This window comes from Haliaeetus albicilla, chromosome 6 (genome assembly GCF_947461875.1).
Source record: "Haliaeetus albicilla chromosome 6, bHalAlb1.1, whole genome shotgun sequence".
NCBI lineage: Eukaryota > Metazoa > Chordata > Aves > Accipitriformes > Accipitridae > Haliaeetus > Haliaeetus albicilla.
This window is the reverse complement of record NC_091488.1, coordinates 17,772,671-17,795,647: the sequence shown is the minus strand read 5'-3', so window position 1 is coordinate 17,795,647 and position 22,977 is coordinate 17,772,671. Positions and strand designations below refer to the sequence as shown.

Genomic DNA, 22,977 nt, shown 5'->3' with positions numbered 1-22,977 from the left:
GATGTTATTGCAGTAGGATAGACTCTTTTAAGCAGCTTTGTATACAATCTGAAAGCTGAAGTCAGTTGCTGGAAACATTGCAGTAGCTAGTAAAAACTAAATTGTGGAGGAGACAAATGCGTGAACCCATCGAAAGAAGGCTGTGACATTTAAAATAGAAGGTCATACTTGTTCACATTTGCTCTCTGCTGAGCAGACAAGCAAGCATTAGCACACTTTGCACTCATGTTTCAGTAGATGTTGATGCAGTTCCACAGATTTGGGGAACAGCGTTGCTAGTTACAGACTTGAACATGCCATTTTAAAGTCAGCAGTCCCACTAAAGGAAAGCTTCATTTTGTGCCAAAGTGCATGTCAAATAGGCACACTGTGGGCAAATAACATGCCTTTAGCATTTGATCTCCTGTCTGTGTCATTTTCCATCCTCTCACAGGCAAGGCTCCAGGCTTGGACCTTCCCTTGGGAAAATAAATAAATAAAAATGAGGTTTCAGTAGGAGAGAAGGGAGGCCAAAAAGCCTGCCCCAACCTTTCACATGGGACAGTTTGAAGCTCAGCACATCCTGGCCAAAGGAGCAGTTACTTACCCCAGAGCTGAGACCCCACCAAAAAGCAGAGCCAAGACAGGCTGAACCTGTTCTAAGGGAATATCTGCACACAATACAGGACACACACTGCTAAGGGTAGAAAACTTACAGTTATGGAGATTCCCTACAGGTTATAAAAGCCAGGAGAGTCATCTCAACAGCTTAATCTACTGTAGGACTTGCTTCCCTCCACTGAGAGAGGCACCTGTCTTGGAGCACACACGTACACATACTACTGTCTTGTTTTTTGGTTTTTTTTTTCCCAGTATTTTATTTCTGACAGGCATTTACAACGTTCCATTCATAGAACTAAAAACATAAAAATAGACCTTCTTTCAGCTTATAAAAGAAATATATAAGAACCTTTGACATAGACATGTCATGACATTATGTACAAGAACAACGGTACCTTCCCAGTACCAGCCTTCTAGAATTTCAGCACTGACTGTATTCCGCTGGGTACAGCACAGGACAGCTAAAACCTCCGCTTCTCCAATACACTGGGACACAACTGACAGGTAGATGATATAAAACAATGATGTGATAATACAAAGGGTATAGAAACCTTTCTAAAGCTTTTACGAAAAGAAATCAGAAGATAGCAAAAAGTTAATAGAGAAAGCTTTCATAAGATCAAGTATAGTGCACCAGAAACCAGAAAGTAGGGGGCAAGGGAAGAATGCTAGCTGGGACACAAAGACAGTGATGGATTTTTGGGGGGAATAATTTTTGTTATGTTTTAAAATATAGTCAGAGTGGATTTTATAAAATATAATCCTAAAGCTATTATAAAATTTCAGGTTTTCAAAGTACCTACTAATGTGTCAAACATCAATAGATACCAACAAAAAAAAAAATCATATAATCTTCCTTTTTTCCTATAGGTGAAACCGAAATGGGAAAAGCTATATAAATCTTAAAAAAAAAAAAAGTGCTATTTTGTGTTTCGTATTTGGAAGTCTACTTAAAAACCACAAGATTTTAGTCATGTTTTACCCTGTTTTAGATGTTTAAATAAAAGATTTAAAATGTTAAAGAGGTTTGCTTGTGTAGAACTTGTTCATACTCTATTGCAGTGGAAAAGCTTTTATAAAGGAATTAAAATACACTAGTTTCACCCACAGTAGGAAAGTGGATGAGGTCAGTTTTTTGGCCATGAATTCCCTGTCCCCTAAGCCCAAACTCTGCCAGAGAGAGTGGACCAAACGGATCCGTGATGTTGCTACACTGGCTCCAGCAAGGTTACACCAGGGATCAGTTTGGTCCACTGCAATTGTCATGTAATTTTATTTTATTCTTTTTATTATCTAACTAAACTCCAGTCTCAAACATATACAATAATCTTTTTCCTGAAGAAAGTTATACCTAAATAAGTGTTTCCAGTTCATATTTTAATATAAAACCACCATTCCTAACCCTCTGCAAAAAGCTAGCCTTGTATCCTAGACGTGGAGCTACGCTAACGCTGTAAAACTCTTATCCCTTTGTGCCCCTGCATCTCAGGTAAAATACAAAAAAATATTTCTTCAAGTGTTAAATTTGGGTCTCTTTTAAGAGAGTTTGGCATCTTTATAATATTCTGTAAAACTAGAGCTTCCAACATTGACATTAAATTAGACCAGCCACAGACCAAGAGGACTTAACACAACATAAATCCCAAACCTTTCCTCACACATTCCTAAAATACACGTATATTCTCTTACATTTAAAGAGGGAAAAGTAATAAGAATACTGCAACTGTACACATTAAAAAGGCAGTTTCCTCAATATGGAGATGAACCTACGACTGAGATTTTACGGCTATAAAACCCTCTGTTCGTTGTGCTATTGTTTAAGCTAGTTCGCTGCACGTAGGTTAAGACATCCAGAGTGATTTGTTTTCCAGTGATGATATCCTCCCCATACTTAATTTCAGCCCCTGATTATTTTAGAATAAATAAAATAGTGTGAAAGCCCTTGGTAACGTAAGACAGGACCTTAAGCTTATTCCGTTCCAGGTTTTGAGCGTTTTACAGTTGCCTAAAGTGTGGCCGCATGGCTTCGGACCAATTCAGCTGCCGAAATGGTGTGTGCAAGTGTGCAATCTATCAGGATCAGCTCTCCACAGTGTGTGGGGGTGGGAGGGAGGGATGGAGGGCGGAAGGGGGAGACCTACGCATCCTACGCATGGGGAAGGGGACCGGTTTAGAGCTCCGTGTTCAGTTTCCTGCTGGGGACAAAGTCTTCACGCCTAACCCAGATGACCTCCTCGCCGTGGCCCTCCATGTCGCCGTTGATGCCGGACAAGGCCGCCTGCTTCTTCAGCTGGGTCATCCTGGAGGCGTGCGTGTCCATGGCCGGGCGCGGGCGGTCGCCCCAGCACGGCTGGCTGCTCGTGATGGAGGCCGCCTGCAGCCGCTCCCGAAGGTCTCGGTCAGCCACAGCACCTCGCATGGCCTCGCAGTACTCATCGTCATCGCTGAGGATGTCCGTTTCCTTGATGTCCTCCTGCTCTTCATACTGAGCAAGGTCAAACTGTTCCTCTACCCAGCGGTCAGTGTCCCCACTGTGCGTGGGCTGCTGGGGCTCTTTTTCAGGGCTGCTCGTGTAGACGGCATCTGAGTCAATGGTAAACCTGTTTCGGGCCAGCCGCCGCCTCCTCCTCCCAAGAGACTTGCTTGGGGCTGACACTGCGCACACACAAAGATAAAACCCCACAGGCTTTTTACACACGGTACAACTCTCTTTAAAAAGCTAGTCTTCCAGGGGCCCTTTATTTAACACCGCTAGGCACAAAGCAGGCAGTCTCCCATGAATGACCTAGTCATTCGCCATCCTCCCTGCGGGCAAGTCACACTTCACTCAGCTCCTCAGCACAGGTCTCTCCAGCTGAAAAAGGAGTTTCTGCTACTCAGATCCACAGTTGGGATAATGGCCCACAATTACTGTTCCTCCTAAGCGGTAGGCAGCCAGCCAGCCAGCCAGCACAATGTGCATCTGTTCAGCTCAGCTTCTCACACGCAGTGCCCTGCTGTCGGCACACCGCAAAAACCAACTAGCCTTACCCCTCGGTACAGGAAATTGCTTTGTCTCAGGTAAGAGCAACGCTATAGGTTCCCGAGCAGCTACCTTGGTGCTGAAGATGCTGCAATTGTTGCATTATCTATGGGGAAGTAAGTTCCCTGTCCAGGCTCTGCTACTCCCTTCCCCGCTCCCTCCCTACTCAGGAGGGGAAGAAAATGCCCAAACCAGAAAAACTTTCAGAAGTTCCTTACTCAGCATCAGCTGGTCTACTAGCTTTAGCAACTGGCCTCATTAACAAATTCACATCTTCTGTGTTGGAACATCTTCAGAAGAGGCTTGTGAGGCAAAGCAGGAGACGAATCCTGCAGCTGAAGGACCTGCAGGCATTCCAGTGCTTTACGTGCATACACACATAGCTCCACGGCAAGCAGGTGAACTCCGAGGTTATAGTTTGTCCCCCTCCACTAAACAGCACCTTAGCACTTTCAGTATGCATTTATTAAACTCTAGCTTGGGGATGGGGTTACATTTTAATATCCCTGAGCCTCAAAACATGCATTAAGTACAACAGCTCAGCAGTTGCAAGTTTTTACTGTAGTGAGAGGTCTGGACTCTAAGAGGAGAATTTAATCTCTGCAGAATTCATCATGCAAATGCACCAACGAGCCAAACCGAAAGATGGTTTGGCATCAACAACAGATTAGCCCCACAGGCTGATTGAGGAAGCACTGTGGTAAAACAGTTGCATTTTGGCTATCCTTTGACTCTTCTTTCTTACAACTGTAAGTGTCTGAGACAGATGGCTAGCAACACCCCGAGTGAGAAGCCATGCTGCGAATGTTATTGGTCTGGCCTGCCCATTACAGAAGAGGAACAGAAAGCCTGGTTGTCTACATTGCTGGATCTAATGAGCAGAAAAACAAAAAAAACCAACACAAAACCAAAACAGACCATAACAAAACACGCAGCGGTGCTGTGTACTTTTCAGTTGGCAGCAAATGTTTCCTTCCCTCCATCATCTAGTGTTCTGAAAATGAAAACCTGCTTTTCCCTGGGATTTTCTCATTGCTTTTGCCTGAAGTCAACTGAAAAGGAAAATCCATGGTTTAGGACAGGCCATTACAAAAATAATAGTATCAAATGCATGCTTCTCAAAACGTGAGAAGTAGAAGCACATGCCCTTTAGCAATAGAGCTGAAAAGGCTAAAATGGAGGACATACGAAGCTATCTCTTCAAACCAAGCCACTGACTCAGGGGAGCTGATTTTTCTTGTGCCTCTTAGTTTAAAAGTGCTAGGGTTAGCTCAAAATTCTGTACATGCTTTTAAGAAATATGCAGCAGGCTTCTGCTTTGTTCAGCTGAAACCCGTTTCCAGATTAAAGTGCACAGCCAATCAGTATTGACAGGAATCCCACTTCTTCCTTCCATGCCAGAAGGACCGCTCTGAAGCTGAGCCTTGAGTGCAAAGCAAGGTAAATAGAGGCAATTTAAGGCTCTCAAGGAGGTGAAGCATGGAAAACCAGCAGTTTTTACATACACAGGAGAGAATGCTAATCCTAATATACAAGTAACATCGACACCACCACATGTCCTACAACGGTGCTAGGGTTACTGGGATCTTGAAAGTCTGTAGCCCTACAGTACCTGCCCTGTTCATGGCTGGCCTTGCACCTTTTAGAGCACACAATCTTTTTCCACCAAAAGGAACATATTGCTGGGATGAGGGCAAACTTTCAGTTTTAAGAAGCTGTCTTCTGTGTTTATCCCGCAGAATCGAGTGCACTGCCTTCAGAAAGTCCTTCCTGTGTTCTGGTGAACTGAAAAACAGGCAAGAATACAAAAGGCAGCATTATCTCTTGGGAACTGCTAAAAGCTCACTGTAAAGGAGATAAATAATGACCATTTCCGTAATTTCAGGCAGTGCAAACTGGCTGGCATGCACTTCCCCCAGAGAAGACTCAATTTAATACAGTATTTTCAAAGCAAAGGTGAATCTATAATCATTGCAATGGACATCCAAAGAAACAAATACACTGTTCGTTAACAAAATATTTAGCCATTCACCCCTCTTGAGGCTTTCTTTTCCTCCAATATCAACCATGCATTTCTCTTTGTCTGATAAACATCAAGTTGACCTATGGTGGCTAATTAAATCTCAGTTTGTCTCCTGTAAACACATACCAAGCAGAAGTCCTGCAACTCTCCACTACCTAGTAGTAGGAATTGGCTTGGTATCAGCTCCGTTAGACCCTCGTGAACTTGTGTACTAAGTTTTTATTTGGACTCTAAAACACATCAGGGCAACCACCACAATGAAGATGGACCAGGATTACTTAAGGAAAGGGCAGTGCTGTAAGAGCAGAGGTTGGAACTTCGTGGCATGAAAGGTACCAGCTGAACAAGACACTTGAGCAGCTACCTGACATGAAGATCCAATGCTGGAGTTGGATGTAAATTTGTGAAAGGAAAATTGTAGTTAAGGATATTCCCATAAGGTGCAAAGCTGATCAAATATATGCCTTTAATAGATTTTACAAAATTCTGCCTGCCAGAAGCAAGGTTTTAATACCCTCTCCCCACTTTCCCTACTGGCTATTCCCAGATTGCCTTAAAGGGAAGGGCGTAGGCAAGCTGGGATCCAGAGACATAGCTGCCATTGAAAATACAAAAATGCACTTACCTACAGCAAAGGTGAAACGTTCTTTCTGGCCTGCCTTCAGATTCAGATTTAACATGAACAATCTCACATACAGAATTGGTCTCTGCATCTAAAGGGAAAAGCAAGCAGCACTTCATACAACAGTTTCTCATGTTTAACCCCGATTAGGGTATTTATTCCCTAATCCTGAAAGAATGGTTTAAGACGATCTGGGACAACAGATAATACACTGCAAATAATATGAACTCATGGCTGAAAGGCAGCGGTGGGCAAATGACTCATGAAATAGACACTTAAACTCCCCAAAATCTAGTAGTATTTTATATGCACTCGGTCCCATAAAAATATGAAACCTCCCCTCCCCAGCTTTTCAGGTATTCCACAGAGTACTGTCACATTTTACAGCTACCTCCTATGTTCTTTCCACTTTCACTTATGTGTTAGAAAGGGAGCAAATTGTTTAAAACTGAAATTTTTCTTATAAGCTTCGCATGAAGCCATCAGTGACAAGAACAAAAATTTACTAGCTCTGTTGTCTCACAGCTGCAAGATTTCCTTCTAGTCTCCAGAAGAGGAACAGCACAAACCAGAGTCAACAACAACTTTGTCCTGTTTTTTCAGAACCCTGACTGGCTTCAGAAAAGTACTGACGAGCTGGAGATACACAACTGGAGCTTCTGCCCCTTCATTTCTCTCCAGGGCTATTATGGATGTTGAGGTTGTGGATTCCTTGCTCAGGCCCCAGAAGCTACATACACATGTACCAACAGTAAACGTCGGTCAGTGAATGCCCCCAGACCAAACATTAAGAACCCTGCCAAATTCAGGCAGCGGGAACATTACCTGCACTTGCCAACGCTCGAACCTGCAGTGCTTCTAAAGGTATCATGTGGCGAAAGCGGAACGGATCCCAGTCTTCATAAATTGAAGCTCTATGTGATCCTCCCTGGAAGAATTTCAAAATACTGTTAGGAAATGAGACACCTTGGGATAGTCAGACACAAAAGTCTCCTTTGCTCTGCACTGAGAATGTCCAGCTAGAGACTTGTTGCAATTCCTGTTCTCTCACTACAACATCTTAGTAACCAGCATCACTGATGTGGCTATCTATGAAGGTCTTGCTAAATCCTAGACAAAACCAACCATTAGACCCAATGCCTTCAAAAGTCATTGGAGACCAATGCTGCATTCTCTCCTCCAAATGCACATACACTCAAACATGTGTAAGTTTTGCCTTAGACACTCCAAAGTTATTTTGTGGCCAGCTGACTTCAGAAAACAACCACACAAGCACTTCAAATCACACTCTGGTTTATGCTATATGTGGGAATCAAGAAGTTTTCTGTAATACTATAAACTGTGTTCCCTATTGTAGCAAGGCATGTGTTTACTGTCAAGCTTAGCTTTAACTTTTAATCCCAAACTCCAGCAGGATTCCTTGATACATACTGTAGGCACACCAAATTTAGCTAAGAGCAGTCAGCACTTGCTCAGTGGCATGCAACAGCCAGAACTGAAGCAAGGGCATTGTGTTTCACTAAGAAAGTTGACAGGCATCAGCTCTCAGATTTGATTCATATAGACTAATCAAAGAGTCAAACACAAGAGAGATATTCAAGTTGACGCCTTGTTTCATGAAGGTCCACTCCACAGCATGGAATGGATGGGGCAGGCCACAGGAATGACTAGTCCAGCAGAGAGCAAAGGATAAACGAAATGAACACTTGCAGAGCACTGCACCCAGGCCAAACAGCAGGCCACTCGGCCTTACTCAAAACCTCAGTTGTGTGGCAGGGAACAAGAATCACGTATGCAAAAGCACAGCCTAGCACCACAGCTTTATTGAAAGCAAATCTTGATTATAGCACCACAAATGCACACAGCATCACCAAAATAGTCCATGCAACTTACAAGTTTCTTCTTCTGTTTCGAACCATCCTTGTATACAAGGACCACAGCAGTTTTGAACACTAGAGGAGAAAGTTAGAAACAAAAGCCATGTAGTCAATAAGGCTGGGAACAGGTGTCCCCTATACCTGGAGCACACAGACCTTTCAACTCCTGAGACAGCCCTCACCTGACTCAGGGAGGGAAGGCAGGAGTAAACCTACCAGCCCTCTTGCATATTCTTCCCCAAAAACCCAAGCTTAACTGCTTTTAGTACACAAAACCAAGTTACTTCATAGTCGCTTGAAACTTAAGAGTTACCAGTTATTGGAACAACTATTCAAGCAGCAAAAGTTCTATACAAAAATTTAGAAAACTTTAATCCTTCTGGCTAAGTTCCCCTCAGACAAATGAGCAGCATCCAGCTACACGCAGCCAGTCAAGCAGATGAGACTGAGCTTGAACAGAATGTGAATGCCTCCCAGGTGGGACAGCAGTCTATGCCAAATTAAAAAGCAAACACCACCCACAGGCAGAGGTGTAATCCAATTCCTCTTTTGCCACATAACATCCACATGGAGCTGGAATTTGTTTTTCAAGACTCCAGTTTTCCTTGTGATCTTTCTTCAGGCCTCAAATGTACCCTTTGTTTTAAGATTGAATTGCATGGACACTTAATTTTGGACATTTTATGAAACCAGTTTAAAGGTTTTTGGAATAATTAAGAGTTGCTGCACATTCCTAACAGCTTTCATGAGGCCCTCAGCTTCACAGTATGACCAGGTGCTTTCCCAGCTTACAGGAAAGCAGTCAATTTTCATATGCTCTTCCAGAGCAAAGCTGAAAGAGTCTTCATTCATTACCTGTTTGGCAAAAAAAACAAAAGCAAAAATAAAACTCATTGGCTTCCTAACCAGTATCGCCTTCTGGAAACAACAAGGAAAAAGCCCGTTGCGTATAAAGAAATTTTGGAACAAATAAAAGCTAGCATGCTCTGCATTACTTGATATAATTCTGAAAGTACGAGAGACGATTTAGCTAATACAAGTGATCATGTACCTTTCCAAGGGACCATACTCCAACACAGCGGAAAGACCTTGAGATCTATGCCAACAGCAGTTTCAATTTCTAGTTTGGCCACTCAAGATAGACTACTCGGAGGGAGACAGACCACTCCAAAGCAACTCACTGGGAGTCCTGGCTTAACTTTTAAGCACTTTTTAAAGCTTAGATATACAAGTCGTTTCTGGCAAAAGGCACAAAGGAAAAAGGCAAAACGTCTTCAAGCCCCCAACCCCATTCTACAGGATGGGAAGTAGAGTGACTTGGCATTGATCAGACTACAGAACTGTATCTTTTCAGAGACAAATACCCTTCTATATAGCCCTCAATTCATAGCCTTGGATATGGGTTTAAGAAACTCTTGCACTATTATAGCAGTCATCTCCAAATTCTTCACCAGATTTAGATCAACGCAGAACAGAATTTGACCACTGCAGCAAAGAGACAAATATGGTTTTAGGTTCCAGCCAATTTTGCAGAAGGCAATGCTTAACTACCTTCATCAAATATCTGCCAAGGCACAGTCGACAGTCTTTTAGGCATCTGAAATAAGATTACTAGGATACAAACCAAATGCTGCCAGCTCAGGTTCCTTCTTCCATTTTCCCAGTGAAGCAGGAGGATTCAGCCATATCACTGTATTATGCAAGAGTAAGTCCCCCATTGAAAGGTCTGCAACCTGCCAACACAAACACATGCACAAAGACACAACACGTAATCAGTTCAAGAAAGCTTACTTGAATTTTCAGTTCAAGAAAACTTGCTTGAACTTTATTCTTAAACAAACAAATGCCCCACAAGCAAACTTTTGAAATATTTAATCAGATGACTGCAAGCATGTGCAAACAGACTGTGACAGTTGGCAACAGATGCATGTTAATCCTTAATTATGAGCATAAATTGGGAGAAGTCAAACTCAGAGTCCAGATCTCGTAACCTGGTGGGAAATCAGGGCAAAACCCAGATGTCTTCCATGCATTTTTTCCTCCTTTGCCCATCTTTCTCCCTACTAGTTTCTTTCTATTTTGTTTGAACATTTAAGCATAGCCCCCATCACACACACACAGTCTGGGGTAAAGTTTAGAGAGTGCATCACATAAAGCAGTCAAAGCACTTCCTCACCACAGTTGCTGTGGCTCTTGATTTTGCCCAAAGGCTCACCTGTGGAAACCACATTGCTGGAAATGGACTAATAAAGGAGTTCCTAACAACTGTTGGGAGACACCTACTAATATTGCAGCAACCAGATCTTTCACTTTGACTTATGGTCTCCCAGAGTGACAAATCGAGGACTATCCCCAGTCTAGGGGCCATGTTATCCCATTCCTCCACCCTCCTCTCAGTGAAGTCTGACTTTTGCTAAAGGATGCTACAGATAACATCAGCACAACCACCTGAGGTCTCCCCAATAACAAGAGCAACACTAAGATATGTGTTTACTGCCTTCTCTTCCAGATTAACAGCAAACCATGACTGCTCTCCCAACAGATGTCCTGACATGCTCGCTCCACCACTGCTTGCCAGCGCCAACCCTAGTCTCTGCCCTCTACCCACCATCTGATCCTCCCTCCCCACCGCTGCTATCCAGCTCTCACACCCAAAGCTTCCTCAACACTACTCAATACCAAACCTCCTTTGCTTTGTAGACCAATGCGTCTTATGTTTGTTCTTCATCCTGACTGTTGGCAAAACCCCATTACCATTACTTCATACTGTCATGCTTCTCTCCAGCCTTCACCCACATCGCTGTTCCCATTGGCCCTTTAGTGTGTCTACCTCTTCCTTGAGTCCCCCTCGACCTTACCTCATTCCCCCCTTACTGCCCACCACTCCTTCACTGCACTGCTGGACTGCAGACCCATGTTTTATTGTTAAATGGAGAGTCCTGGTCTCAGTCTGAAACTTCAAGACATCTTCCACTGGTTTCCAAGTTGGTCAGCCAGGACTGAGCCACACTGGATCTTCACGTATTTGCAGATGTGCCATATGAGACATCTAGGCCAAAGCTCTCTCACATAAAGCCCACTAACATACTTCCTAAAAGAGAAACAGCAGTTTCTCACACACCACACCTCACATTTTGATCTCTTTAAAGTGATTGAAGAGCTAAGTACAGACTTGCCTCAGCATGCCAGTCCACTCAGACTGGTGGGGTAACTATTTATGTGGAATGAGGAGAGCCGAGACATGGACATCGAAATAGTGAACTGCAGGCTGTGATGTGACTTTGACCCAAGCACAACGCTGATGAATGAATCCACTACTTCTTTACATTGGTCCATGAACCATGGTACACTGAACCATGCATGGAAAAGCAGTTTTTGAATTGGATTGGGATTTATCTGTTTGCACCACAATCCACTTAAATGACACAGCACAAAAGGTAAATATTTGATACAATTTAAACATTCATGCTACAGGCACCAAAATAACAGCCTGATTCTCTTCAATTTGATCATCTGTTACCTCTTTTTTCTCCCCTGTTTGTTCTGCTATGAGTTGGTCAAACACTGCCCCATATTCTTCATGGATTTTCTGCATTTCATTAATGTGGCTGGCAACCTTGTTCATTGTTTTTATGGCCACTATAAGAAAGACAGAGAGATAGGGGAAGAGATAAAAGGTATTTTTAAGCCTCTGAGAGGAAGGGGGAGGAGGAGGGTTCCAGATCAGAGGTTAAACAAGGAAGAGCAATGTAGGTTAGCTCCTTACCATCAAGGTGATAATGTTCTTCACTTTCTACATCAGTCAGAGCAAAGAGCTCCTTCAGCAGGAGAGGGTATTTCAGTATCCGCTGGATGGGTTTGATGAGGTAAGACTCCAGCGTGGATGAGTGCTGCCGTCGGGGATTCTGAGCATCCAGAAATGCCTTGAAAGCAGTGTCTGTCTTGGCTGGAAGATTAAAATGAAGCAATTGGATAAATCAAAAATCATAACAGCTGCCCTGACAAAGCGACTTTTCCAGCTTTAAATTCATTTATCCAGAGACATTTTGCAAGGAAGTGCAGATTTATCAGGTCCACAGTATTAGATTTATGCACTTCAGGTTTTGAGTTACTGACACTTTGCCACAGATATGCTATATATGATTTAACAACAGGCACCCACCTACCATACCAATACTTGCAGTTTTTGATTTCACTATCCACAGTATTTCTGGCCTTGCAACTATTTTGGAGCAGTATATATTGTTTTAATCATCTGTTTCCTTTAAAAAAAGGCTTAAATTGGATATTTGTAAGAAATCACTACTCATAAGTCTAGTCCGACAGGCTAATATTAATATTGGCGAGTCTGGTTATTGTTACCTCATTAAACCTTAAAATGCAGTACTGAACAACAACAAAAAAATCAAGAGCTAGTAAGGAGGCAGGAAGCAGTAAACTTACGACATTACACCGTATTTTGGGAGCACAGACAAACTGGACACCTGATTGCTATCATCTCTTCTACCTGACTGCTACTGAATTTATAAAAATACCAATGTCTCTGTTGGTCCCTCTATTAGAACATAAATTTGTACAGGGAGGGAAGTATGGAGAACGTGGCATTTTTAGACATACAAGTTACTTAGTGCAAGAACAATTCCACAAAATTGCTTTTATTAGAGCCATGTCCCCTGCTGAAGTTGGGTTGGTTTTTTGCAGTCAGTCACCTGATTTCAATAAAGCAACTTCAATTTCAAATCCAGAAACCACCTGCACCTCAGCTGAGGTCACCAAATTACACTTTAAATACACTCCCAGGCTTTTTAAGAGATTTATCACCGGAATAAAATTTTAAGTTCTGTTTGTGCCACAATTCAAGCACAAGCATTTCTCATTTATAAATAGAGTCAGCAATGAAAAAGCAAAACAAAACATCCAGATCTACCTAGTCTACAGCCTAACCTTAAGGTCTAACAAAATGATGCTGAAACCAAGCATGGATGTGACTAGCAACAAATCACTTATTCATGTATTCCACAGAGCTGCCAAGTATTCTTTGCAGCATGGTAAATAAGAGTTTACAAGCAGAAATGAAAAAAAAAAAAATGCGCACAGGAAAAAACAAAAGCCAAACCAACCAAGAAACAAAAAAACCCCAAACTGTTGATTGTCAGGCATCCAGATGTTCTTTGAAAAGAAGAGCCCCTCCCTTAATGGCATTGCTCCTACAACTGGATCTATTTGTTTATTTAATGTCTTGGCCAAAAATGAATTTCATGAAGCACTGCTAACTCTAAGAGATTAACACTTTCACAGGGGAAAAAACGTTGCTTCAAGGCAAGGAGGCCCATGAGCATTTCTAAGACAGACCACAGTTAATTTATCTCCATCTCAGCAAGCCAAGCTCTACTAGGAATTCATACATGGAAACTTCTCAGGCAAACTGGAATGAAGGTGAGAGGAAAAAGAGAGGAGAGAGAGAGCATGGTGAAGTTAAAATATTTAGACAGCTTCCATAAAACATTCTCCCAGGCTGATCCTTTCCTAGTGGCTGTCAGCATTCAACCACATTGGCCGGAGCTTCAGTGGGATTGCCACTAGCAAGGATTCACGGCACAAACTATAGAAGGATCCAGAGGTCATTACAAGCGTCACTACTCCTGGTTCCAAAGTACACAGTGATCCATTAGCACATGCCACATCGCCCATTTATGAAATCTTTCCACTCCCCACATGACTGAAAAGAAACTGAACATGTCAGGGGGAATGAATTAAGTGTGTGGAGGAAAACCACATGCAAGGTTAACAATCTCTCATAATGAGCTACTCGGGTATCATTACACCGATGGTGGTCCAAGAACACCCAAGATAGAGACCTCTTTGCGAGTTTCTCAGGCCAGATGGACTTAACTTCCTTACTGCAAAGACTGCTGGAGAACAACTAGGCACATGTGTGCCCCCATTTCTCCACCACAACTTGCCCTGCACTGTTTGGGGTGCAATGGCCACCTCTCGTCATCCACAAGGACAACCTGCACCAGCCCAAACGAACATGTTGCTGCGACATCTCTCTCTCTGCATGTCCAGGTCTATTTGTCCAGCACATGGCTCTTACCTTTCACCAGTACTTTGGGGACTTTTGTGTGGCTGGCACAGAAGGCACTGTACAGCTTGAACCGGTCAGCGTAGTAAAGAAAGGATCCACCCAAGGAAAATAACACTTTCTAGGATTTAAAAAAAAAAAAAAAAAAAGGCATTAGGAAAAGAAGCACATGAAAGCCAGCAAGTTATTTTCCCTTCTGCCAGGTCACCTGAAGTTTCCATCTAGCTTTTGGATGACAGGACACTGGATTTTTAGAATGTTTTCACACCATCTAGAAGGAAACAGGCCTAGCCTTGGTGTCTGGATTCAGGATATGTGATTAACATCATTAGCCAAGTTCCAGTTAGGACTGTCTGGAGACACCACTGACAATAGAGGGAAGTAGGTTCACAGCTCCAGAACTATATTTAAATGCCCGAGCTTAAAACCTTATTGATCTACTTACTGACCAGAGGCCACAGAAAGGACTAGATGTATCTGACTTTGTAATGGATCATGTAATGTATGGATAATGCAAGAAGCTGCAAGCAAGACTGTTATGCCTCTGCACAAACACACCAAAGTCTTCACTCTCTTGAAAATGAGTTTGTGTTAAGGGCCAAACAATCTTTCCCTAAGATGTCTACGCCACAGTCAAGCATTTGCTCCGCTACCCACTTAAAAACAAAACAACATGGGGTGGGGTGGGTGAGACAACACACAGACAGCTTGCCTACAGTCAGCAGAGGGAAGCAAACTGCAGAACTGAAACCATGAAGCCCTGAAGTCCCATTTTGCACACTGCTTTCAGACTACGCCCATAGGATAGAACTGAAAGCGAAGTTGATGCTCTTTTTCTGGAAAGAGGTGAAAGCACCTGTACTTCTACGACAGAGTCTTCTCCGTAAGGAGGCTTCTTCCACACTCCTCTCAAACTCAGAGCACACAGTGGTCACAGAGGCTTCTGCTACTAAAAAAAGTGTCTCTGTGCTCTCCATTAAGGGCACATTTCCTACAAATGAAAAGCTGTGTTCTAGTTATGCGAGGGCAGTGTTCATGATTGATGCTTATTTTAAAGAAGCACCTGATGGCAAAGCCAAACATGCACAAGACGACAAATTCTTTCAGTAGTTCTTCCAGTGCTGTATGTTAGCTGAAGAGCAATCCCAGTGGAATTATTATTATTATTCATCAAGACATCCTGTCCTCTACCAAGGTGAGTGCTCAAAGCAAGAGTAAAATTCACCAAAGACAAAACATTGTATTAGCTACTTGCCATATATCCAGTACATGACTGCATTAGAAATAAAACAAAATTTCTGTTTCCATATCTTCCTATTTTTTTTAAATGAAGCTCATATATCTTTAGTTTACATTTCTACCTTTGACACACATCTGCAGATAGTTGGAAGTATTTGGCATATAGTTCTGCTATGCATCAAAAGCCCAAATACAGAATTCAACTTACAGTTCTGATCTGTAGCCCTAGTGGGCTTCTGAACTACTATATTAGACTTGTTAGAACAAAGATTTTATGTAACTTTCCATTTCTAGCTTTTCCTGACAGCCCAAGAAAAGAAATCTGGCAGAAGAGCAAGAATAGCATCTAAAAGCACATGGCGTTACAGATTTTTAGTGCTTTGTATGGCTAAATGTAGTATAAACTACAATTGTAGTGGGATGTTTTTCAAACAGCTCCAGTATTAGCTAAAAATTAATCTCAGGTGTAACTAGATGTAGATTTTTACATGAACAGTGACAGTAGTCAGACAAATACGATGAACAGTGTTAAAGGACTACTCAGAATGTAAGCAATGAGATTACCTTAAATTGCTCAACTTTTTCAAGCTTTTCCAGGTCTGGAACCAGCCTTACTCCATCTTCGAGAGTTTTCAGGAACTCTACCTGGAATGCTACCATTTCAGTCAGATTCCCAAAGAGAACATCCAGCTAATAAGAGAAAAAAGCAAGATGCTGAAAATATCACTTTACAGCTAAATTGCATTTTCTAGAACTTCAGTAATTCTCAGTCCACTTGTATAATTAGTGTGATGTCAGGAAAAAACCTACAGACTATACATTATTGAGCAGTACCTTCATACTCTACTCAATCCATTTTTCTAAAAGAAATAGAATTCAAAATTTCTCCATACCCCTTGCTCAGACAAGCAAGTCAAGCTGGGGGGTGGGCAGAGCAGAGGGATGGTGCATAAGCTATCTAGCAAAAAGATAAGCAAGAGCTAACATACCTCATCTGGTGTGAGGAATGTTTCCTTTTGTAGAGGCTTCAGGTATCTCTCCATTAGACAATTTAAGTCCTAAAAATTCAGAAAAAGATTCCCATGTTGGTTCATCAAACCGCCCCCAAATATTTATTGCAGTGGCAAAGATCACCGTTTACCTAGTCTATGAATTTATCCCTTTCACACGTAAGACAAAATAGTTGGAGTTCACAGAATTTAAGATAGTAAAAGAAAACATTTACAGTTTTACTTACAAAATCAATACCAGATCTCACTGAGCAGTGTTCCTCTGCACACCAGCTAAGTAATTTCAAAATGACAGCATAAGAATTTGGAAAGTCTACTTATTTCAGAGGTTTAAGTTACTATTTTAGAGGCAGATTGTAGAACTGAATGTAAGTTAACTAAGAGATACATGCATGAAGCAAATTGAAGTATTAGAAAAGAAACCAACAAAATTTGCCAGAAGGAGGATAAATATTAGTAGACTGAAACAACACATCGAGACCCCTTACTTTGACATAGGTGCGTTCCGTCTCAAGAAGTTCACAGATAACCTTTCGCAGTTTATCTGCATCTGTGAGCTGTCTCATGGTGGCCAGCTGTGGTCCTGTAAATTCCTGAGGATGAGCACTTGAATCAGAAGGGTTCATTTCATGCAGACTGCGACAGAAAGCAGCGACCTGCTCTGTACTCTTTAAAAAGAGGAAGAGGAAAGACCAGCGGTAATATTTTAAGTAAGAGCTATAGGAATGATGGAGATGAGAAGCTTTGCAGTTAAGCAGGTGCAGCTTGGGCACTTTTTAACAGTCACCGAAGTCCAGAAGTGCACACATCGTTTCATATATCTGTCTATCCTATCTCTGGGTGACAGGGTATAAGGGACAGGGGGGAAAGAGTTGCACAATTCAAGTTAATTGAAGTGCTGTTCAATAACATTCCTCCTTTGAGATAAGCATGAACTTTAATTAAATATGCTTGTCCAGCACTTGAAATTGAGAAAACAAACAAACAGGCCCAAGAATGGGAACCAAAAATTACTGTGCAAACAAAACACACACCCCAGCCCTCTGCCAGTTCTCTAATCTAGTTTGCAACAGTCCTGTGAATAGCTGTGTCACAGCCAAGAGACAATGTGGAGACAGAAACCGTTTAAGCTGTTTTTCAGGGAAGCAGAGCCATCTGGGGAACCAAAGCCTCTCAAGGCCTCAAACGCAAGCTCTTTGGGAAAGTAGCTGTGTATCTGTTCTGTGTCTGGAAACATGCCTCGCAGCATGAATTTCTTCCCCATAAGTCAGGTTTTTCGGAGCTGCTACATGTAGCTGGTTTCTTTAATGTTTAATTAGCTGTCTATATATAAAGACAGTTATCCTCTCCTCACCTCCTCATGTTAGATCATTTTCTCGCATCTTCAGTTACGCTGAAAAGTTTGGAGCTGGTATAGTCTCTGGTGTCAGCAATGACAGCCCCAGGCTTCTAGGGTTGCCAAAGCAGCGGACCTGTCTCCATCCCAGAAACCTTGAGGCGGCATGGAGGGAAAAGAACTGCTGTATGTGATCACACCTCTCTAACCTTCTGCATATAATCCTGCCACGGTATCTTAATCCAGATTTAGTGACTTCCCAGCACTGCCTCTACAGCCCTCCAGTTCATACTAAAACAACTGACCCAAAATTAGCCTGTTCAAACAGAGAATATGCAGAGACAAGAGGAGGCAGGAATAAAGAAAAAAAGAAAGAAAAAAGCACTTCGCCACCTCGCACTTTGGAGACAGGGCCCTGGCCCCTGGGAGATCACTCCCACCAGCTGGTAGCAACAACCTCATCAGGAGCCTGCACCACCCCACACCTTCTTGATGACTCAGCACTAAAAAAGCACCGTACTTTTTAAGCTGCGCAGTCTGCTCACACAGCTATCTTCCCCCCTCAGTGCACCTACAATGCCATGAAGCCCAAGAGGAGCACTAGCCACACTAGTGACAAGTAAGGGATTTCCTGCCATAATACAGTTGCTTTCCTGAAAGGTATCTTATGGCTGTAAATGCTCACCTGAGTATATCACTGCAACGCATATCAGTAAAGATGCTTTTTATGCAATGGATAGTTTTCTTCAGGACACAAGCGTAAGAAACAAACTGTCTATACAAAAAATGCCTCTTGGACACAGTTTATTAGAGGAAAAATATTCATCTTCAGTATCTGAGGTTTAACTCCGATGAGGAAGAAAGGAAAAATGTTGTAAGTTCAGGGCACAATGAAGCAGCGAGTTGAACGAGTCCATTTCCAACTAACTCAGCTTCTGGTAATGGCACATGTCACCGAGAGTTAAGATTTATTAATCAAAGTAATTCCTTCTATTTCTCAGCAAGGTTCCACCTATACTCACTGTACGCTTAAGTATAAACCATACCCAAACTTTTGGGTTAAGTTTGCACTAGATTTCAACAGGTGTGATCTTGATCCCAACAACCCCAAATCCACAAAGCGCAGCAGGTGAAAACCTGGCTTTAGCTCAGGCAAAAATCCTGCCCAAGTTACCTGCTCTGCTGGAAAGGGACAAATAGCTGACAATTAATATATGCTAATCTGAGCCTGCAGAGGCCCAGGACATGCAGCGTTTTGCTCAGAAACTTTTAGCTTTGTTAGGACTATTTTGTGAAAGAATTTTTGAGGAAGACATATCCAGTGGCATTTTAAGAGCCAAATGTACAAATTAAAAAGTTATTATGTATAAAACACAGTATGGACTCAAACTCCAAAAATAAACCAAGTGTTTTAAGCAGTTCATGCTCAATACCCCACAGACAACTCACCGTCCATGCACGCGCTTGCAATTAAGTTGCAGGGAAAGATCGGTCACCCAGAAAGAGAGAGCGAAAATCCACTTACACTGCGAAACACCAGCTAAACACTAGTAAGTAGTTGAACATTGGATAACTGTCATATAGACACACAGTCTGCCCCAGAAGGAATAGTTACACCCATATGCCAAAAAGGAAGTGTAGAAGACTTTTAAAAGCCTTATCTCCACTTGTGCACACTTATTAAACTGCTCGCTTACTTCAGCCATGCCCAGCTCCAGCCAGCACCAACCAAGCTCTGCCTTGCCACTGCCGTGCCTCACATCTTTTTACGTATTTCCCAAGTATCACTCACACAATACTCTTTGGACAGGTGAAGAGTCTCAAGCACAATAATGTTCACAAACCTGTTCTCTCACTTGTTCATTGAACAAACTGTCTTGTTTCATTCCTGAACGCAATCCTGTCTATCTTATATTTACTTTAAAAAAAAAAAAAAAGTCAATTTCTATACAGAAAGCAGATGCATATTGCACCCAGGGAAGTTCATAACACAGCTATTTTGCTGAAAACTCTCAAACAGTACTAACAGAAGCCTCTCTGTCCCCATTTTCCTAGAGAAAGTGGAGAGAGTAGGGAAGGTCTGGAACAGAAACAGATCCTTTTATCTCTCAGTACCAGCTCTGTTTACCAGCTACGACAATGATACTGCTGACCAGGATTTCTCTAGGAGAGTTACGGCATCACACTTCAGGCACAATTCTGCAAGCAATCCTGTCTAGCAACCTTAAAATGAGATGGAAGGCTGGCACAACTGGGCTATAAAGCGAAGTTCGCTTTGCAAGTACATTAACCCCTCCTCTGCAGGGGGCTCAGCAGAGGAGCCAAGATCACATCCTTCCCATGCAGGAGGAGCAAGTCCTTAAACTCATCAAGCACATTGATGCTGCCCACAGTGGGGAGTTTTGGCTGCCTACCCTATAGTTTTGAAAGCAGAGTGCCATTTCCTCTTGCACTTACCGTATAAAAGACATATGGGTGCCTGGGCATCAGGCAGATTGTCCCCTGGAATGGCACGCAGCACCTCTGTTTCACCACGGATGGCAAACTCTAAGCAGTATTGATCTCCCAAACAAAATTCAGGCAAATTGCATCCTTTCACGCATTGCCAGGACTGCTAATGACATTGCACAATCACAGAAAGCCTCTACAGGGTATATATGTTACAGCTCAGCCTCGAATTTATAACCTGAAAATTAAAACAGCATGAAAATTCATTTAACTGCTAATTACTTAGACTAGTCGCGTTGCACAGTAGATCTGCTCACCAAATACAGCATACGGTACAGAGAGTCGCCGGCTCTCCCAGCGTTTTCATTCTTGAGCTTACGGTTAACTCTCCAAAGAGCCGACATCGCTGGAAAGGCAGTGTTGCCAGAGCTGTCACTCATTTAGGAAGAAAATCCCACTTCTCCACATATTCAGCTGATCCGAAAGGCGTTCCCATTCCAGACAGGTACTCTGTGCTGCTTACTTGGCATGCAACACAGAAGACGGCTGCATTTTAATAAGGAAGGGCAGTGACCATATTTCTCCAAACAAAGCCTTTCCGCATGTGTCATTTGCTGCCGGCCTCGTTCACTCACCACATCATCTGGAATTAAGAGCTGGCTACCAGTCGAAGCTGAGAACTCAGCGCTGCTTTTCATAGACTCGTTAAGAGGAAAACTTCAGCAGAGAGGCTGAAATGCAGCAAAGCAGAGGTGAAGGCAGCCCGGGAATATAAATGTCTGTTGCCTGTGGCTGAGCACGAGCCGATTGGCTACAACGGCACTGCCAAAGAATATTAAACATCTGAAGGGACAGCGGCACATAATTAAAAAACTTAAAAAACCAGCTATGCTACTGGAAAACCTACCCCTCAAATCCCTGTTTTAATCCTTTCACATCTATTGCAACACGTTGAAGGTTTTGAGACTTAATTCTGGTCTTGAATAATGCTGCAGAGAGAAGACGACCTATTTTCTGTGAAAAAATACCTCTCAGTGGTATAAGCATGTACACACACAGCCCATTACAGCATGCTCCCCCAAGCACAAGTGCTGCAAGGTAATGAGCTTTCATTTCAAGAGGCAGATGTCTTTAATTAGAAACAGAGAGAAATGAGTGTCCTGCAGTATTTTAATTGATGACAGTTTTTAAAACACATCCCCAGTTAAGTTCAAAAGACCATTACAGGAAAAAATACACACAAAGACTGATCCTGAGATGCAGCACAACACCCATCTTAGTTTTTTGTAACCTGGAACATTAAGAACTCACACATATACTCAGTTTTCAGGGTACCTCCTTTGAACCTCAATTTATGCTACAATATTTAAAAGGCCAAAACAGTAAGGTCAGCACAGAGGCACGTAACCATTTAAGAAACTACTCTGATATGAAATGTTCCCAATATTGTGTTAAACTGGCGACTGAAAGTGGGGCATCATCTAGATTTCATAAACAGCCTGAAACTTGAATTCACACATACTAGATGAAAACAAGCTTGACAAGGTGGCAGAGAGCAGGCTTTCCTTTCCCACAGTCTTTTCCCTCCCAGCTCTCTCCTCATCTTGGCCCCCACACAAAATGGGGAGAGAAAGGAAAGTCTTGAGCCCACTCCAGAGCAGAAGCAACCGGGAGCACAACTCAGGCCACTGCCAGATGCGTGGCTTAAAGAAAAAGAGCTGCTCCTAGAAAGTGTACCTGCTTGCTACTGTTTACATAGATTTCAACCCAAGAGATACTGTACCTAAGAGGGCGGGTCGACGCAAGGGAGGCATCATGAAATTAGATAGGGAGCGAGTTCAGAGAACAACAGCTGTCCCGCACCACTGCAGTGCCAATGCCTCAACCCACCTTGGAAACAGGTTTTTAGTATTTTATCAGAATAGTTCTACAGACATCTCATTTTTGCTTAATATTATTACTATGATTCCTTTGACAATCGTGATGGAGAAGTAAACTCTACATTATCAGGTCTTTAGGATATACAGAAGATAAGATTTTCAGAAAAGGGAAGAATCCTCAGAGCTAATGGTGTACCCTCCAAATCCTTCACCACCAACAACAGCTTGGAGGCTTTTGCAGATTAAGAAACAAATGCACCACTACGAAGGAAATGCACACCCACATGCACACATGCTGGGCTGGGGGAAGGGAAAGAGTCAGCTGGGCAGGAGGAGGCACAGAAAGAAAGACACATTCAAGTGCCTCCTGTGTTATAGATCCACCTATCACCTACAAGATAAAGTTAAAGGCAAGTCAGAAGGGACCCAAGCCCAGCTTTTGGTAGGATTTCACACAGCTTACCTTCATAAAAAAGGTACCCAGCCTGTGCTATAAGAGCAGATGAAGGAAAGCTGCAGCGCCGTGTTCCTCTCCTTTTCCCATGAATTATTAACTCTCCCCTGGGATTGCTTTGCTGGCTGCTTTCCTCAGAAAGGCTCGGAGCTCTCCTCTTCTGCAGCGCTCTGCCAGCATCAGCAGACCACCAGCACCACGGCACGGAGTGGTGGTGTTTGCAGGATTAAGCCCTGCCTCAGGATCATGCTATTGCAAGGCAAAAGACAACCCAAACGCTATTTTCGTATCTTCAGCTGCTAATGCTGCGTCTGCACTGAAAGAAGAGGAACTCTGTGTTTAGCTGGGACACTCCAGCATAGTTAAAATGCTGCCCAGCGA

At 42.7% G+C, this 22,977-nt stretch overlaps 1 protein-coding gene across 14 annotated transcripts in view; it reads right to left on the bottom strand.

The window, feature by feature from the left end:
* Nucleotides 1-1,011: 1,011 nt before the first annotated feature.
* TIAM1 (TIAM Rac1 associated GEF 1) overlaps nt 1,012-22,977 on the bottom strand; it is a 193,764-nt gene continuing 171,798 nt past the window's right edge. For 11 of the 14 annotated variants that reach the window (XM_069785292.1, XM_069785281.1, XM_069785288.1 and 8 more), the window contains 12 exons: nt 16,967-17,146; nt 16,458-16,526; nt 16,033-16,158; nt 14,242-14,350; nt 11,911-12,090; nt 11,665-11,783; nt 9,769-9,877; nt 8,161-8,219; nt 7,093-7,195; nt 6,271-6,358; nt 5,235-5,407; nt 1,012-3,255 (listed from right to left, as the gene is read on the bottom strand). In XM_069785292.1, coding sequence (XP_069641393.1) covers nt 2,771-3,255; nt 5,235-5,407; nt 6,271-6,358; nt 7,093-7,195; nt 8,161-8,219; nt 9,769-9,877; nt 11,665-11,783; nt 11,911-12,090; nt 14,242-14,350; nt 16,033-16,158; nt 16,458-16,526; nt 16,967-17,146 — 1,800 coding nt within the window. In that variant the 3' untranslated portion in view covers nt 1,012-2,770. Of the gene's footprint in view, nt 3,256-5,234; nt 5,408-6,270; nt 6,359-7,092; nt 7,196-8,160; nt 8,220-9,768; nt 9,878-11,664; nt 11,784-11,910; nt 12,091-14,241; nt 14,351-16,032; nt 16,159-16,457; nt 16,527-16,966; nt 17,147-20,579; nt 22,563-22,977 lie in introns of those variants that run through there. The other 3 variants (XM_069785290.1, XM_069785291.1, XM_069785293.1) reach the window with 2 other exon arrangements.